Below are 15,320 nucleotides of genomic sequence, written 5' to 3'. Positions count from 1 at the left end.
ATTCAACCGCCCAGTGCTATTTTCCTTGCAGTGTTTTAGACCCTTAAAACTTGTGAGAGATGAGAGAGAAAAGAAATTATCCCCAAAGGTAAAATTTCACAAGTTGAGTTGATTTGAATAATTTGAACAAAAGGAGTGGCATTCCTTTAATAGGAATAAAATTATCCCCAAAGGTAAAATTTCTTGCAACAGATAAAGAGACATGTGGTGTATCAGTTTTTCAATATAAAAAATATTATTCAAATTATTCATCATTTAATTGACTAATTAATCAAATTTAATGCTATATCAAGTAATTGATTAATTATTCAATTAATCAAATTTATGTCTCAGGAATTAATTTAAATGACAAATAAATGATAAGATAAAATATTTGAATAAAATAGAATAAATAGAAAATAACTAATTATCCTTATATTTGAATGATAAAAACGTTAAAAAAATACGCCAACCAAAATAACTTCCATATAAAAAATCTCCATAAAAATTCTAAATTCTAAATTCTAAAATACTTTTGAATTAAATAAAATAACCAGTTGCAAATTAAATTTATTTTCCAATATTTGAAAGTTGATTAGCTTTTGAAAGGAAAAGGCAGTAGAAACTGTTGCTTATCGGGTACCGTTTTGGGTAAATTGATAATAACTGGGAGCATTTTTGGCAGATTGTAGAAATATAGCAACTTCCGTCGGAGATCGAGCACTCGACAGAGCGCCACAGGGCGGCGATCGCGACGGAGAAAGAGCGCCCCTTCCAGATCGGAGCGCCGCCTCGTGTTGGATTCACTTCATCCGACTTCAACTGATGGTAAGTATCATCTCAATCTCCTCCTCGTCTTATTCCTTTTTTCGGTCGGATTGGATCACCTTGATGCCGCGAGTAACTATCGAGATCGGTTCGATGCTCCTTTTGTGCAAATTGAACAATCGACTGATTCTGCCTGTGGTTTTCTTTCTTGCTTTCTGTTTCTCAAAGCGATATCGAGCGATTTGAGACTACTCCCCTGTGATCAGAAGCGCAAACTTATTGGGAAATTAACGGCGGCGATACTCATGAGTTGCTTCATTCCCGAATACTCCCAAATCGTGGTGTTTTGATCCTCCTTCGCCTTTTATTTTTTCTTTAAATCGATTGTGATCGAAACGTGCAAACGACTCTCCCGTAATGGAGAAGAATGCCAAGGTAAAAAGTTAGCCGATGCATTGATTTATTCGATTCCACTTTACGATTTCTCGAAGCAATAATGAAGTAATTATCCTACTATTCTTCGTTTTTTTTTATACTTAAAATCCGGTAAACTAGTTAGTCCTTTCTTTTTTATAATATTTCTTATTCCCCGTGCGGATTGAATTTGCAAATAAACCAAGTCGAGAATCTTTCTATCTACACACGGTGCAGATTATGGATGAAGCGGAAGAGGAAGCAAAAGCGCAGCGGAAGGCGGTTGTGCTGACAGCGCCGCTGGCTCTGGAGGGAGGGCTGGCGGCGGAGCACCGCCCGCCCAACCTCCTCAAGCAAGTCTTCAGCCTCTTCCGCAACGTACGGCCAGGATCCGACCTCACACGCTTCCAGGCATGTCTATTACCATATTTGTATTTGGGATGTGATTATAAATAGGGTTGGTTGATATGCAGATTAGTATAGTATGTTCCTTACCATCTGAATCAATTAGCGGTATACATATGCTTAAATATTTAAGGAGCCCTCAATCCCCAAACAAATGAATTAAACAATGTCATCGACCAAGAAAAGTTGAATATCAAAAATAATAAATATTTCATCCTAATTTTATTTTAAACTATTTTTTTTATTTGATCAATTTGATAAGTGCACTATTTTTTTCCTTCTTTTAAAACCAGAATTCTAAAACTTTGCCAACTATACAAAAGAGTGCAAAGGGACGTGGAGCAGAGAGTAGGACATATCAACTTCAAGTTTTATAGAACTTGGTTTTGATTGGTTTTGATTGAGATATGCTAGTTTGTAAGCTAGCCTTGTTTGAGACGCCATTTATGATTTCTTTTGCTTATGAACTTGTTGTATGACTACCCAAATTTAGTGTTTTATGCCTGACCTGGTGACGTTAACCTTCTACCGTAAGCTAATTAATTGGCATTTAATGCTCTTTTGGTGGGTTCCCCTGAGAAAAGTCATAGTTGAAACAACCAGTAGTTGTAGGGGCTTGTAGTATGAGTGGGACTGCGTTGTCCTGTGAGCCTACTTATCTTTGTTTAACATATGGGCTGAGTAAGCTGTGGGTTTCCCAAGGCTACCTCTTTGTCTCTTTAACCATGAAAAGACTATAAAATCATGTGAGCCTAGTCACGTTCGTTTGTCAACATTAGGATGAGGTACAAGACTGGCCAGCAGATCGAGTTCTTTAGTGATGCATTCGGCTTGATCGATGCGACGAAAGAGCATAAATCGATAGGAACTATGTTGAGCTCCTGACAATGGTTCCTTTGGCTCTTAATTTTTTTCAACTTTTTTTCAATTATGGCATGAATTCTCGAATTAGTTTATAATCCCCAACCTCGGACAATATTTGGCCATCATCCTTGCAGTTCTTTCTTCCTCAAGGTTGCATGACTAATGATACCGATTATAATGAGTGAACCGGAAAGATGACACAGTGGTGAAGGTCAATGTGACGGTCAAAGTCAAGGGAAGAGAGCATTCCCCATCTGACTTCGTTATTCGCATAGTGCTAAGACTTTTAGATCCAGTCCGACCGGATTATAAGTCGTTCGGGAGAAGGACGACCAATCCTTAAGTTAGTCGAACATAAGGGGTTTAGTGTTTTACTCTCGAAATGAAAAGATTGTATGTCCAATCATTCAATAGCTAATCGGGCTTAAAGACGACATTTGAAGTTGGCCGGAATGTTCGACCCACCTCACAATCGACTAGTCATAGGTATGATCAGAATAAGGGTCGACTTCCCCGAGGCTCATAAATCTCTCTATGCATGTCCGGCTAGATAAAATATCAACCGGGCTTAAGACACTTAGTCTCATAAATCTCTCTATACATGTTTGGTCAAATAAAAGGCATGTCGGGCCTAAGACACTCAGTTTCATATTAATTCTCAAATGGATTTTCAGTACGCACAGTTCGTCATATGTCTTCTTGAATGGACTTCCACTACGCCTAATGCATTATATTATTCTCCGAATGAATTTCTAATAGCATTCAATACATAATAAAGCAGCTTAATGTAAGGACAGACATAGAGATGACCGGTCTTATGGGCCAACCGGGATATACTCAGCCGATAGCATGAGTAGAGAATCCAAATAACCTGTCAGAATAACAACCACATGTCAGAGAATATTCTGCTGGAACCTTCTTTAAGGATTATTGTGTCTCTCATCAGCCTACCACTTATAACAGTATATTCCTTCAAGGGCTTTAGCAACGGTATAAGCTATAAACGACAAAAGAAGTATACATATATACATATAGGTATTGTAAGATTCTTCGGACAATTATTGCACATTACCCAACAATCTCTGACATTTTAAGTCACCTCATGATTGCGGAGCTTATGAGAGGTGGTATATAAAGGGGGGTCCTTTCCGTTGGCAAGGTACGTTCTCTGAACATCTGAAGCTTACTCTCGCGCGCACGTTCTCTACTATTCTTTGTTCACCCGTCCTGAATTGTACTGACTTAAGCATTGGAGGGCCTTCGCCAGAGACTCCCTCCTGGTTTCTGGGCGCTGACGTTTTATTTGCTCGTCTAAGTGTACGCAAGATCGAAAGGAAGTCTCTCCGTAGAATAAAAGGTCTTCTTTCAGTCAACAACCAAGTCATTGTGCCTGTGCCCAATTATCGATGATTCTTTCAAGAGGGCGATTTAGTTTGGAAAAGAATCAAGCTGGTTGGAAATGTTAGCAAGTTGGAACCCCAATAGAGCGGGCCTTATGAAGTTGTTCAGAAGCTTGTTTCTGGCTTCTGCTACCTTTCAAGATTTCAATGGCAAGAGGTTGAATCAGCCATGGAGCGCCAACTATTTTCAACCTTATCGAACTTGAGGGTATTTTCCCAAAAGTATTTACTACTGTATATATCTTTTTTCTCTCTTAGTAAAAATATCAGCATGCTTGCTCTTATAAAATAAGGGGGATTTTCAGTTGCTCGCTCACCATAACAAAGATAATTCAAACTCTCACGTCTCTCTACTAAGATATAAGCATGGTCCCTATGCGCCCAATGACTTTTTGGTCAGCAAAATCCAGACTCTCGCGTCTCTCGATCGAGTTATAAGCATGGTTCCATACATCCAACAACCTTCCAGTTGGTAAAATCTAGACTCTCGCGTCTTCGACCAAGTTATAAACATGGTCCTCACATGCCCAAGAACCTTCCGGTCGGCAAAATCCAGACTCTTGCGTCTCTCGACCGAGTTATAAGCGTGGTCCTCATGGTCCCAACGATCTTCCAGTAGGCAAAATCCAGACTCTCGCATCTCTCAACCGAGTTATAAGAATGGGCCTGACATGCCCAACAATCTTCCAGTCGGTAAAATTCAAACTCTCGCGTCTCTTAACCGAGTTATAAGTGTCGTTCCCACATGCCCAACCACCTTTTGGTCGGCAAAATCCAGACTCTTGTATCTCTCGACCGAGTTATAAGAGTGGTCCACATGCACCCAACGACCTACCTGTTAGGATCCTTCGTACGGAGGCTAGAGAGGGGGGTGTGAATAGCCGACCCCAAATCGTCGCGTTTCTACAAACTAGGGTTAGCGCAGCGAAACGAAAGGGAAAGAAGACAAACCTCAAACAAACCGATGTAACGAGGTTCGGAGATTAGGCCCTACTCCTCGATGTCCGTAAGGTGGGCGAGTCCACCAATCCGTCTGTGGATGAGTCCCGACTCGCCATGAACTCCTTCGGTGGAGAAACCGCCACAAAACTTGCAACAACAAGAAGGAGTACAAGAAATACAAGTAGAAAGACAAGAACAATGTACAAACACTAACTTGACCGCTGATGCAGAAGACTGACAACAGCAGTAGTGACCGGTTTGACCGGACATCGAACATGAAGCTCTTGGGAGAGCTCAACAAAGCTCGATCGCAGCAGGCAAGCAGCAAGCTAGAAGTAGGAGAGAAGAAGAATCGAGGCTCGCAGCACTCCCTTTATAACCCGAAGAAAGAAAAACAGAAGAAGCCAAGCTTTCATATCGAGTGCAGCTAGTCGCGGGATGCTGGACCGGCCCATGATCGGCCGACGATCCTATTCTAACCCGTTGCTCTGATCGGGAATCCTGGGTCCACGATCGATGATGACGAGACTCGACGGATGCAGCCGACCGGGCTGACCGGCCCCGCATCGACGAGCCCCTTGCCTGCCCGCTTGCTTCGATCCTGATCACTCGGGACCTGGCCGACACTCGATCAGTGTTATCGATCGAGCAGCACGATCGGTCACATCACCGATCGATCGAATATTCATATTATCGCACCGGATCGATCACGATCGATCCAAACTCATGTTTCGCCAAACCAAGTCCAAACCAACATCGGTCAATCTTGACTGGCGCCCAGCATCCGGCCACCTCGGCTCGCTAGGACTCCCTAAGTGTCCCGTCCCTTTGACCCACTTAGACTTTTCTCTCCGCATCAGTCTCTGGTCACTATGAACTACTTGACTTCCCATCACCGCGATGTCCGATCACCCTTGATCCATCTGGATTTTCCCTTGCCCGGCTTCACTCACGGGACTTTCACCTAGCTTCACTTACTAGGGTTTCACACGGCTTCACTCACCGATTTCCAATCGCTAGCTTCACCAGACTTCTCCCTTCGACTTCACTTCTCCATACTAGACTTTCCGTGAAACTCCTGCTTGACTTCCGTCCCAGCAAGTCTCCATCCGACCATCTTGCGCGTCCACCATGGACTTTTCAGTCTCTCAAGCTCCATACAAGTCTGATCTTTTCGTGCCAAGCTCCCTGCTTGGACTTTTTCCGAATCAGTCAACCAGTCAACCTTGACCTAAGGTTGCACCTATAATCCCAAACACCTACTCTTGTCAAACATCAAGAATCCAACTCTCTTCTCATCAAACATCGTCACAACATCAAAACACAACAAAAACTGAGTCAGTCAACCAAGTCAACCTAACACAAAACAATCTCCCTTTTGATGTTTGACAAAATCCAAAATCAATTAGGTTAACTTGATAACCTAACTTAGGTTTTCAATGTTCTTCCTGAACATTCTTCCAAAACCTACACTCTCCCCTTGGGACATCTCTCCCCTTTTGACACACATCAAAAGAGAATCAAGGTCAAGAGTTTCTTCCCAATGAAAGTCTCATACCTTTCATCCTTAATTTCCCCCTGATACTAAACTCAACACTCAACTTAGTGACAATTCCATATCACTAATCCTCAAAAGTCAAAACTCCCCTAAAAGTCAACTCCCCTTGACAATTAGTTAAGACCTCAGGTCACCTTGACCATTGCACCAACACGTCTTGGAGTTCAAACCTTAGAGACCGAAACTCAATCTCTGGAAATTTCATTAAATCAAGAATTCATTGCTCACGGGGACGATCAGATCCGTCGGTCCCTGATCGATCCTCCGTTCGATCGGGTCGTCCGTCCATCCAAGGACCGACCGATGACCTGAGTTACGATTTCCTTCTCCCAAATTAAACTCACAACAAATTCCAGAAAATTCTAAAAATCATAAAATTTTGAGGATATATTCCTCATAACATATACTATCAAGGAAAAATAGTTTTCTATGAAAATAACTTCCATTTTCAAATCTTGATACAAAGTTCGAGAAATTTTGAAATAGCTCAAAGTTTCAAAAACTTTGTATCACTTTGTTCAATGATGAATGCTATCACTAGAAAAACTTCACCAAGGTTTTTCAAATCAATTTTGAAATGATTTTAAACCCTTTAATTTGGGACCACAATCTTAGGGCTATATGCACATGACTTGTACACAAGCTTTCCCTATGATCCCCAATCTCTTGACTTAGGCTCATCTAGGTACAAGAACTATGTACCTTGATCCTAACTCATGATCCTAATATCTCACACACATCTAAAGTGTATCAAACACATTCAAGTCAATTTTGATGTGAGATATGGGTTTAGGTTATCTTAGGCTAAGTTCTCATGCATTTGCTAAACTACACTTTGATCTCAATATCAAAATGTGTTTTTATCCTTAAATCAAATTCATTGATTATTAATGCAAGAGATGATGACATGGCATGAAATAATATCATAAATAGAAGCATGTGTCAATGTCATGATGTCATGGCATAAAGTTTGAAACTTAAAAAAACATGACATAAAACTAACCTAAGCATTATCATGACATTTCAAAAGATAAACTTAAATATGATGTCATGACATGTGAGGGAAAACAATCATGGCAAGATTTAGCATGAATAAGACATACCTAGATTACCTATCTAAGTATCCTTAGCCTTAGCTAATACTTAAGCTTTAACCCTTGATTGCCCTAATATGCCAAAATCCTAATTTTGACACTTCTTGAACTCTAGATTCATTCATGTCACTTAAAGATCAAATTTATCCTCAAATCTTGGCATGTTTCATTTTTCCTCAAGAGTTCTCTAGATTTTCCCAAATTGTGCCAATTGAAATTAACATCATCATTTTCCATAATGACACATTTTACTCTTCCAAGAAGTAAATATTAATGATTGTTCCATTTCATTTTCAAAGGTTCCCAAAAACCTTGAAAATGCTCCTTGAGTGTCAATTTCCTCAAAGTTGAGTTGACACTCTCTAACCCATCTATGGGGTAGAGAAGATGCTCCTAGGTACCCAATACCTATTTGAGCTCATTGGGTTCACTAAATATTCACTAGGGATAACTTCCCTAGCAACCCTCCTAATGACTCTCCTAGGCTTTAAAGCCTTGGTCATTTGGGACTCATCAAGATCAACTCTAGGGGTGACTTCCCTTGTGACCTTGGTGGTGGTCTTCCTAGCCCTAGTTTTTGTTCCATAATCGAATGGAACATTATGATAAGTGGGCTTGACCACTTGGGACTTAGGTTTGTGACTCAAACCTCTCTTGTCCTTGGACATTGATTTTTGACCCTTAAACCCTAGAGATGACTTCTCCAAGTTCTTAAGAGCCTTTTCCAAAGTATCAAGTCTTGACCTCAAGACTTGATTCTCCTTCTCTAATACCTCAAGTTTTAATTTGTCATTGTTCTTTGAGGCATTCCTAGGCATGTGTCTAGTTGATTTGGGATTCCTACCTAGGTTTTCCTTAGCCTTAGATGAGTTAATTCTAGGGTTGGCTTTCCTAGTGTTATCCTTATCTAGGCTCACATGCTTGGCTCCTAAGCACATGTATCGATTTCTAGTGTTAACATGCTTATCATTATTGACAATGGCAATAAGACTACTAGCATGCATCCTACTAGGATTGCAAGAATGAGATTTAAATGTTACCTTAGGGTTTGCCTTAGCTCCCCCTATACACGTGCTTTGTCTCTTGTCCTTGCGAGGTTGTCTCCCCCTTGGACATTGACTCCTATAGTGTCCCCGTTGCTTGCATTGGAAGCACACCACGTGCTCTTTGCCTTTGCGTATCGGGATTCCGGCTTTCTTGACCTTTGGCGCCGGTGGGGTCTTTCTAACCTTCTTTGGACACTTACTCTTGTAGTGCCCAAATTCCCTACACTCAAAGCACATTATGTGTAATTTGCTAGAAATTAAAATGCTTGAGTTACCTAGGTTTGAGGATGGATGAACGCTCTCTCCTTCATCCCTTCCGGAGGTAGAAGCTTCTTCTTCTTGCTCCGAACTTGAAGAAGAACTCTCCTCCTCTTCTTCTTTAGATGTTGAGTGGCCCTCAACTTCTAAATCCATTCCTCCATGATGTGAACTCCTTGGCTCACTTGACTCCTCTTCATGACTTGAAGTGGAGTTCTCCTCATGGAACTTTGCCAAGTTATTCCGCTATTCCACGACTCCTTGGCATCGTTATATCCTCCTATCCTACACAAAACATCATTAGGTAAAGAGAATTCAATGATTTTCGTTATCTCATCATTGATGGTTGATTGGTGGATTTGCTCCTTGGTTCACTCCTTCTTCTCTAGGGTTTCTCCTTCCTTGTCCATCGGAGGCTTGAAACCTAATTGAACACAACTCCAATTTTCAAGGTTAGTCATAAGAAAATACCTCATTCTTACCTTCCAATACGCGAAGTCGCAGCACTCGTAGAAGGGTGGAAACGTGATGTCTTCTCCGAGTCGATCCATTCTCTAGCTTGTGCTCCCACGGGTGTTAATCCGACGAAGAGCGAACCTTGCTCTGATACCACTTGTTAGGATCCTTCGTACGGAGGCTAGAGAGGGGGGTGTGAATAGCCGACCCCAAATCGTCGCGTTTCTACAAACTAGGGTTAGCGCAGCGGAAAATAACACGTAGAAACGAAGGAAAAGAAGACAAACCTCAAACAAACCGATGTAACGAGGTTCGGAGATTAGGGCTCCTACTCCTCGGCGTGTCCGTAAGGTGGACGAGTCCAATCAATCCGTCGGTGGATGAGTCCCCGGAAAACCGGCTAATATGAACTCCTTCTGGGTGGAGAAACCTCGCCACAAAACTTGCAACAACAAGAAGGAGTACAAGAAATACAAGTAGAAAGACAAGAACAATGTACAAACACTAACTCGCCTTCTCGTCGACTGCCTGTGAAGCAACAACTTCTCGGACAACAGCAGCAGCTGACCGTCGACTGGAAGCTCACACGAAGCTTACTGGGGAGAGCTCAACAAAGCTCAGATCGCAAGCAGCAGCAAGCTAGAAGAAGGAGAAGAAGCAGGCTCGCAGCAGCAGCCCTCCTTTTATAACCTGCGAAGAAAACGAAGAAACACAGAAGAAATCTAGCCGTTGCATCAGCACCGGTTAGTGCGCTCGATGTGGATCTCGGGACCGATCAGTTCGGTCCCGTCGATCCTATTCCAGCCTTCGCTTGTTTGTTCTGTCTCGATCGGTCCATGGACCAATCAGGAACCTCTGATCGGTCCACGCACGTCGGCTCTTCCCGATGCGGGGACCGATCGGACATATCATGCGGTCCCGCCCGAAGCGGCCCTCGTGGCCGCTCGCGGCTTCCTCGACTCCTTGGTCACGATGCCGATCGGTTATCACTGCCATCTATACTTGATTGACGGGGTCAGATATATCGGATCAGATCGATCCGACCCAGAATGGTTTTACCAAGTCCAAACCAACATCGGTCAATCTTGACTCATGACATGGCCATCAGCATCCGGTCACTTCCTTGACTGCTAGGACTCCTGCTAGTGTCCGGTCAATCCTTTGACCCACTTAGACTTTTTCTCCCTCTCAAGCATCCGGTCTCCTATGACCTACTTGGACTTCCCATCACCGATGTCCGATCACCCTTGATCCATCCGGATTTTCGGCTTCACTCACCGGACTTTCACCTAGCTTCACTTACTAGGGTTTTCACCGCTTCACTCACCAGATTTCGATGGCTTGGCTCACTCACACCTCACCGGCCCAAATCCTCCCTGTTCGATTCCAACTGTGGGACTTTCCGCGTGTACCACTACTTGTTTCTCCGTGCGCAAGTCTCCATACAGCCAGTACCCTCTTTCCCTCCGATGCAAGTGCATCGTCAAGTCTCACTGACTTTTCGCCGACTCTCCTTGACTTTTCCGAATCAGTCAGTCAACCTTGACCTAAGGTTGCACCTATAATCTCCCAAACACCTACTCTTGTCAAACATCAAGAATCCAACTCTCTTCTCATCAAACATCGTCAAACATCAAAACACAACTCGAGTCAGGTCAACTCGAGTCAGGTCAACCAGGTCAACCTTGACCTAAGGTTGCACCAACACTACCGGTCAGCAAAATGTAGACTCCCGCATCTCGATCGAGTTATAAGTATGGCCCCCATACGCCCAACAACCTTTCGGTCGGTCAAATCCAGACTTTCACGCGACCGAGTTATACGCTTGGTCCCATGTGCCCAATGACCTTTCGGTCGGTAAAATCCATACACATAATTGCTCGCTCGACACTTACATAGCCGCTCACTCAGCATTTACAAACAGTTGTTTACTCGGCACTTACAAACAATAGCTCCCTCTGTACTTAGACAATTAGCCGCTCACTCATCATTTACCCATAGCCGCTCGCTCGGCACTGACACATGACCACTCACTGATCAAAATATCTTGATGGCCAAAAATGCTTGATGCTATGGTAAAAAAAAAAACAAAAACAAAAACGTTATTAAGAGACTAGTAGGAATGCAATAAATTTTATATGGTACAATTTCAAGTTTTTCTTGGCCATTAAAGTATTTTGGTAAACAAAAATTTGATGTCTCAAAAGGGTACAAATCATGGTTCGAAAACAAAACAAGAGACGGCTAGGGATGCAATGATTTTGATATGACATAATTTTGGGTCCTATTGCATCATCATGATATTTAGCTAAAGCACTTTGATTAAAGAATAGAAATACTTGAAGAAGAGTAGCAAGGATATAATAGTGTCCAAATGACATGGTTTCAAGCCCCTTTTAACCTTCAAGATGATTTGGTCAAAATACTTGATGACCCATGAGGGGTGAAAATCATGATTGATCACCAAAAGACCTTAATGATCCAAAACACTTTGATGGCCCAATAAGGTTCAAAATCATGGTTGAAAAAAAAACAATATAGGGATGCAATAATATCTATATGATATAAGTTTGAGCCCTTTTGGGTCATCATTATGTTTTGACCGAATACTTTGATAGCCTAAAATGCTTGAAATCATGGTTAAAGAATAGAAACACTATCATAAAACTGGTAGAGTTGCAATGGTGTTCATATGGGGATCAAAATGTTTTGACTTGGATACTTGATGACCTAAAAGAGCTCATAATCATGTCATGAACACTTGCATCCCTACTAGTCTTTTGATAGAGTTTTTGTTTTTAATATTTTGGGTCCTTTTAGCTTATTAAGGTGTTTTAGACAAAACACCTTGATGGAAAACAAGTTCGAAATCACATCATATAAGCATCTACTAGTTTTATGAAAATATGTGTGTTTTTAAACCATGATTTCAAGCCCTTTTGGGCCATAGTCAAAACAGAAGGGACAATGCACTTTTTTTTTTTTTTTTATGCGTGGTTTGAGTAATGAATGGTTAACATGACTAACATGATAAATATGAAATTGTCTGCGTGTTTTAGTTAGTACTAAAATTCAAGTTTGTCCGTTTGTAAATTGCCGATCATTCAAGTGAAAGGCTGCTCTTCAAGGCTTTCAACATAAAGGAAATTGACAACTGTTTCTTTGGATGTGCAGCTATCTTCGCTCTTCAACATGCCCAAGTCACAGCTTCAATGCTATGGAGAAACTGTTTACTGCTGTGGTGAGGACTACTTGCAAGAGTGTGCCCGAGGAAAGAGCAGCCTCGAAAGGTTTACCTCGGTCGTAGCATGGAGCCTATCAACCACACGGCCAGCAATATTTGGACAAGCACCTTTCAATCCTATTTTAGGAGAAACGCATCATGTCTCTAAGGGATCCCTCAACGTGCTGCTCGAGCAGGTGACACACCATCTTTGCTCTAGTTCATCATGCGAAACTTTTCTAGTTTAACCAACCATAAACTACCTAACCACGTATCTAAAATTTCAAAATTACTAAATTACATATCCCATATTCATTTTATCGCTCGTTACATATTTGAAAAACTATTCATCAGCACATTAAAATTCCGAATCGATTGCTATAATATAACAATTGATTATTTTTTAAAATAATTGTTATGTTAAAAAAATCACTACTCTTAATATAGTATATCAAATTGATGTTTGAGGATATGAATATAATCAGAAGAATTAACACATAAGACCTGATTCTATGTTATTCCGAACTCTCTAAGTCAATCAGTTGATTTCGATCAAAATCGGTTCATGGGCTTAAAGAGTTCGAGATGACATAAAATTAGATCATATGTATTTATCTAGTTCTTCTGATTATATTCATACCCTTAAACATTAATTTGACACACTATATTAAGAATAATAATTTTTTAAACATAAATTAATTAATTTTTAGAAAAAATTTAATCGATCAAAGTGCTGATAAATACAGGATGTTCCTTAAAACTAGGTCATATGTGGCTATCTGGACTAAAGACTATGCAAATTCGCTGACATGTGTGAAGCATGTTCCTTAATACCACAGTTTCATAAGAAAATAGAGGAGGGAAATCATCAATGGGCCAATGCTCTTACAACTGTTTGATTGATACAATTCAAATCAACCTTTGGAATTTTAATATCTGAGATTTCAGGTGTCCCATCACCCTCCCGTCTCAGCTCTCCATGCAACTGATAGCGAGCACAATCTGGAAATGATTTGGTGCCACAGCCCTATTCCCAGATTCCAAGGTATGTAATATTATCTCTCACAAACTTACCATTCTATCCTCTGATCACATGGCTATTTTTCTATCTTTTCATCGTTACTCATTTCCTGCAATTCATTCCCAAAGGTACAAGCATCGAAGCTACCATCAAAGGAAAGAGGCAGCTGAGGCTTTTGGCCTCGGGTGAGAACTACGAGATGGACTCACCGAACTTATCGATAAAACTACTTCCACCGACTGGCGCTGACTGGCTGGGGAATGTCAGGATCAAGTGCGAGGAGTCGGGCCTCCGGGCAGATCTCTGCTACTACAAGAGCCAGGTGTTCCTCGGATTCGGTGGGAGCTGCCGGTCCGTCAAGGGCACCATCTGCCATTCCAAGACACTAAAAACAATTTACGAGATCGACGGCCAGTGGGACCGGTGCGTTGTCTCAACTCATGGTTTTTCTATCCATACAAAAAAAAAAAATCCCTTTAATTTGGCCTTTTCTTTTGCAGAGTAATCAGGTTGAAAGACGTCCACTGCGGGGAGGTGACGGTCTTGTACGACGCCAAGAAAGCGATCTCCAAACTGAACACTCCAATTCTGGTGGCTCCACAGGTATGGATATGGCCCTGAGTCCAAAACTCGCGTATTCAAAAACTGGACACCAATTTCAGTAACTGGTTGTGCAGAAGGTGTGGCCGACTGAGTCAGCGAGGGTGTGGGGCGAAGTGAGCCGGTCCATCTTGAACAAGGACTGGGGAAAAGCTTCCGAGGCGAAGAGGAGAATAGAGGAGGAGGAGAGGAAGCGACGAAGGGAAAGGGAAATGAATGGGGATCACGTTTGGGTTGCCAAGCATTTCTCGGTGGCACGCACCAAGGACGAAGGGTGGGAATGTTGGCCGCTGGAGCAACTAGTCCCGCCAGCTCCTATCATTGTTCCCCCCTAACACAACGGATCATGAGTCTTTTTATGTGAAAGTAAATTAGAATTGAAGTATTTCATCCATATTTTTGCGAAAGTTTCAGTTCCTTTTTATGTTTTAGTAAAAAGATGAAAAAAAACTGATTATATTGATGAAATTATATACTTATTTTTGATGAATTTTTACATCAAAAGAAAGTTTGTTTTGGGAAAACTATTTCTTAATATATCATGGTAAGAATCTCTGCAAAGTAATTCGAGCGGTGAATTTCATTATTTTTTGACGTCACAATCTGTCAATCTAATTTAAAAGTCTATGTTTCTGATTTTAAAATTGGCACAAACTTAGCCTACAACGTCCTCATCGTATCCAGAAGTTGAGAAGATGAAATGGTTGAAATGATATGATTAGAATATTGATCGAGTTGCATGCCATAATCTAGAGAGGAGGATATAAAGCTATCTTTTTTGTTTACTAAGTTGTCAGAAAGTCTCTGGTCAACATTACTCGCAAACAATGACCGGATTACCCAATCCCTGGTACCCTAATGTTCAAGGCAAGTCTTAAAAATATATAAAAAATCAAATAAATAGTAGAATAATGAAATGCGTGAAGAATCAAGAATGAGTATGGTAACATACCCTGGCCCGAGGAGCGTCCTCTAGTAGACCGATGAGCTAATCGTAAAGCTGATCGAGTTATCGTGACCCGAAAGAGTAGATGAATATATAGGGATCTAGTGCGCTAAACACGCGAAAAGCGCAGCGGAAATTTAACTAAATCCTCTCTAGAAGATCCATACGAAGTTAAAAATTATCATATACTAAGTTTTACATAAGAGGAATACCTTTGTTACATGCCCTTCGCAATCATGGTAGCAACTTTTCTTTGGATGCAGATCTCAGCACGATCAAGCGGTCGCACCTTTATGGTATTCACATGAATATGTCATTCGTTCGTCACACGAACGAAGCCTTCGGA

General features: G+C 41.4%; 1 protein-coding gene across 1 annotated transcript; it reads left to right on the top strand.

Annotated features, from left to right (window-relative positions):
- Positions 1-651: 651 nt before the first annotated feature.
- Positions 652-14,459, top strand: LOC122026151 (oxysterol-binding protein-related protein 4C-like). The gene is made up of 7 exons (XM_042584792.1): positions 652-807; positions 1,399-1,572; positions 12,359-12,604; positions 13,356-13,452; positions 13,557-13,851; positions 13,929-14,031; positions 14,106-14,459. The coding sequence occupies exons 1-7, from the start codon at positions 805-807 to the stop codon at positions 14,361-14,363; spliced, it is 1,176 nt and encodes a 391-aa protein (XP_042440726.1). The 5' UTR covers positions 652-804; the 3' UTR covers positions 14,364-14,459.
- Positions 14,460-15,320: the final 861 nt, after the last annotated feature.

Source organism: Zingiber officinale, chromosome 10A, assembly GCF_018446385.1.
Source record: "Zingiber officinale cultivar Zhangliang chromosome 10A, Zo_v1.1, whole genome shotgun sequence".
NCBI lineage: Eukaryota > Viridiplantae > Streptophyta > Magnoliopsida > Zingiberales > Zingiberaceae > Zingiber > Zingiber officinale.
Note: the sequence above shows the minus strand (reverse complement) of the source record. Positions and strands in the feature narration are given on the sequence as shown.